The sequence below is a fragment of the Octodon degus genome, unplaced genomic scaffold, assembly GCF_000260255.1.
Source record: "Octodon degus isolate 3935 unplaced genomic scaffold, OctDeg1.0 scaffold00352, whole genome shotgun sequence".
NCBI lineage: Eukaryota > Metazoa > Chordata > Mammalia > Rodentia > Octodontidae > Octodon > Octodon degus.
The window spans coordinates 709,224-712,327 of NW_004524928.1; the positions used below are offsets into that span (position 1 = coordinate 709,224).

General features: G+C 41.3%; 1 protein-coding gene across 2 annotated transcripts in view; it reads left to right on the forward strand.

The window, feature by feature from the left end:
- Window positions 1-3,104, forward strand: part of Tox4 (TOX high mobility group box family member 4) — a 29,532-nt gene that overhangs the window by 14,878 nt on the left and 11,550 nt on the right. For both annotated transcript variants that reach the window (XM_023708354.1, XM_004648081.2), the window contains exons 5-6: window positions 401-631; window positions 2,761-2,841. In XM_023708354.1, the coding sequence (XP_023564122.1) occupies window positions 401-631; window positions 2,761-2,841 (312 nt within the window). The remainder of the gene's footprint in view (window positions 1-400; window positions 632-2,760; window positions 2,842-3,104) is intronic.

Here is a 3,104-nt window from a genome sequence, read left to right on the forward strand (position 1 = left end):
TTGTGTGTGTGTGTGTGTGGCCAGCTCAGCCCACCAGGGGTGGGCTGGCTGGCATGTGGTGCTGGGGGATTGAACCGTGGTCCCTGTGCTTTGCTGAGCTTGTTCTAAGTAGGTGCTTTAGACCACTGAGCCATCTCACCAGCCCCATACTTTACTTTTAAACCCATTACTTTTTTTTTTTTTTGAGGTCCTGTGGATTGAACTCAGGACTGTGCACTTGCCAGGCAAGTGCTTATTCTACTGAGCCATCTCTCTGGTCCTAAACCCATTACTTTTGATTTTACTATAAATTCCATACATGTGACTAATTCCCCCATATAAAAACCTTTTCATCCAGTTTGTATCAGACACAATACTCCCTTCTTCCATCTTGTAATTCTTTCTCTTGTTTTTCCTACAGCAACTTCCCACCCAGAAGACAGTTGTAGTGGAAGCAGGGAAGAAGCAGAAGGCCCCAAAGAAGAGGAAAAAGAAAGATCCTAATGAACCCCAGAAACCAGTTTCAGCATATGCTTTATTTTTTCGTGACACACAGGCTGCCATCAAAGGACAGAATCCTAATGCCACTTTTGGAGAAGTTTCAAAAATTGTGGCTTCTATGTGGGACAGTCTTGGAGAAGAGCAGAAACAGGTGAGGAAAATGCATGGATAGTGAATGTTGCAAAAGTTTTTAATTAAGAGATTTTCTTCTAACATCCACACATGTAGTTTTTCACATTTTTGTCAATGGCATTGACACAACCTCCTTAGAAATTGCAGCTGTATGCAAGATTACTTGTAAATTTTTATAATTCCTTGTGTATTTTTAACAATTTGATGTATGGTAATTTAGTTTTTCTAAACCTCATAATTTCCCTATTTATAAATTTAGACTCTTCTTCAGAAGGTTCCATGTTGATGCTAACTATAAAAGTTTGGATTTAGGATTTCTTTTAGTTTTCTCATTGGCCTGATACAAATTGAAAACTACATAATCTCTCAGAATTTAATCAATTTAAATGATAAACTAGCTGGGTATGGTGGCACACACCTGTAATCCCAGCTCTTGGGAGGCTGAGCTAGGAGGATTGCTGTGAGTTTGAGGCCAGCTTGACTACAGAGTGAGTTCAAAGCCAGGCTGAGCTGTATAATGAGATCCTGTTTCAGAGGAAAATAAATGGATGTGGTAAATGGATGTCGTGTGAGACAGGAATATTCCTTGAGTGCAGGAATTTGGAGTTAACCTGGGCAACATAGGAAGGCCTCGTCTCAAAAAAATCATATTGATACTGTAGAAATACAAAATAAAATTGAATTGAAGATGACTAATTATGATTACCCCAATTTCCTGAGTCTTGTCAAATATGTTCTGGATTTAATATTTTAATAAAAAGGTTGTGGGGCGGGCTAGGGAGAATAGCTTGGTAATCTAAATGCCTGCCTGGTAAATGAAAGGTTTGATTCCAGATACCAAATGCCATTCCCACCCACAACCTCGGGCACACTGTGCCAGCCACTGAAACTAGGTGTGGTGGCAGGTGCCTGTAATCTAGTGTTGGGGAAGGAAGCTGAGAGAGGAGGATCACTGTGAGACCCTATACCAAATAAATAAATACATGATTAAAAGTAAAACTAAATTTATTATATCTGCTTCTTGTTGCTGCAAAAGAAGCGATCACAAACTTAATCACTTAATAAAATTCAGTTTGTTTTTCATGATCCCATGAGTTTAGGTAATTTTCCTAGTATTCTTGCCTGACCTCGTCATTGTAGTTGTAATCAGATGACCTTCACATGTCTAGCAGTTGGTGCTACCTGTTAGCCAAAATGTGTTGGTGGTTCTTCTTGTGGCTTCTCATCTCCCAAGTGGGCTAGACTGGTTTCTTTACAGTATGGCCAGCATTCCAAGAACTTGAAAATAGATGCCTCTGGGTCTCTTAAGTTGTAGTGTTAGTTCAGCATATTCTTACGATCAAACAAATCTCAGAGCAAGCTCAGATTTAAAGAGGAAGCAGGAAGCTGAATGTGGCTGCATACCGTGTAGTTCCTTCTAGACCAAAATGGGCTACAAACTGAGTTCAAGGCCAGCCTGAACTGCATAGTAAGATCCTGTCTCAAAAAGACCAAAAAAAATAAAAGAAGGAGGCTTTAGCTTTTGATAGAAGGGGCTCATACACAAGAAAAATTCTTTTTTTCTTTTTGTGGTCCCTGGGATAGATCTTAGGACCTTGCGCTTGCCAGGAAGGAGCTTATACTGCTGAGCTATCTCCCCAGCCCCGAAAAATTCTCACAGCTATCTTTATAGAGTGTACTATGTTTAAGGCAGAGTATGCTAGATAGGGACAGTCATAGGCTAAGCAGACCACTGATCATACAGTTTTTGATCAGCATTTTTTTTTCCTTGTGCCCAGCTCAGCCCACCCTAGCAGCAGGGCTGGCGTGGCATGTGGTGCCAGGGATCCAGGGATTGAACCGGGGTTTGAAGCACTATCCCTGCACTTGCCTGAGCAGGCACTTTAGGCTGCTGAGCTATCTTGCTGCCCAGGATTTGATTTTCTTAGGGACTTAAGCATACATTGAGGTGTAGGTATTCTGGCAAGACTCTTGTGGATTGGTTGATTCTTTCAGAGGGACATAGCCAGGGGGACAGTCTTTAATTGTTCTTACTAACACAGTTGTCATTGGTCAAATTGAGATGACTTGTCACTCACTGAGGAATTTTGTACAGAATTATCAGTCCTTTGTGAAGAGAATAGAGACTTTTAAAAATCTCTCTTGTAGGTGTATAAAAGGAAAACTGAAGCTGCCAAGAAAGAATATCTGAAGGCCCTAGCTGCTTATAAAGATAACCAAGAGTGCCAGGTAAGAGGGTTAGGGTCATGGATATTTAAGCCAGCCTTTTTTTTTTTTTTTTCCCTTCGGAACCAGGGATTGAACTCGGGCCCTTGCGCTTGCCAGGGAAGCGCTTATTCCACTGAGCCATCTCCCTGGCCCAGCCAGCCTATTTTTAAAAAAGTGTTATAAGAAAATACCATTGAAAGTCTGTTGAGGAGCTGGTGAGATGGCTCAGTGGTCTAAAGCACCTACTTAGAACAAGCTAAGCTAAGCAAAGCACAGGGACCCTG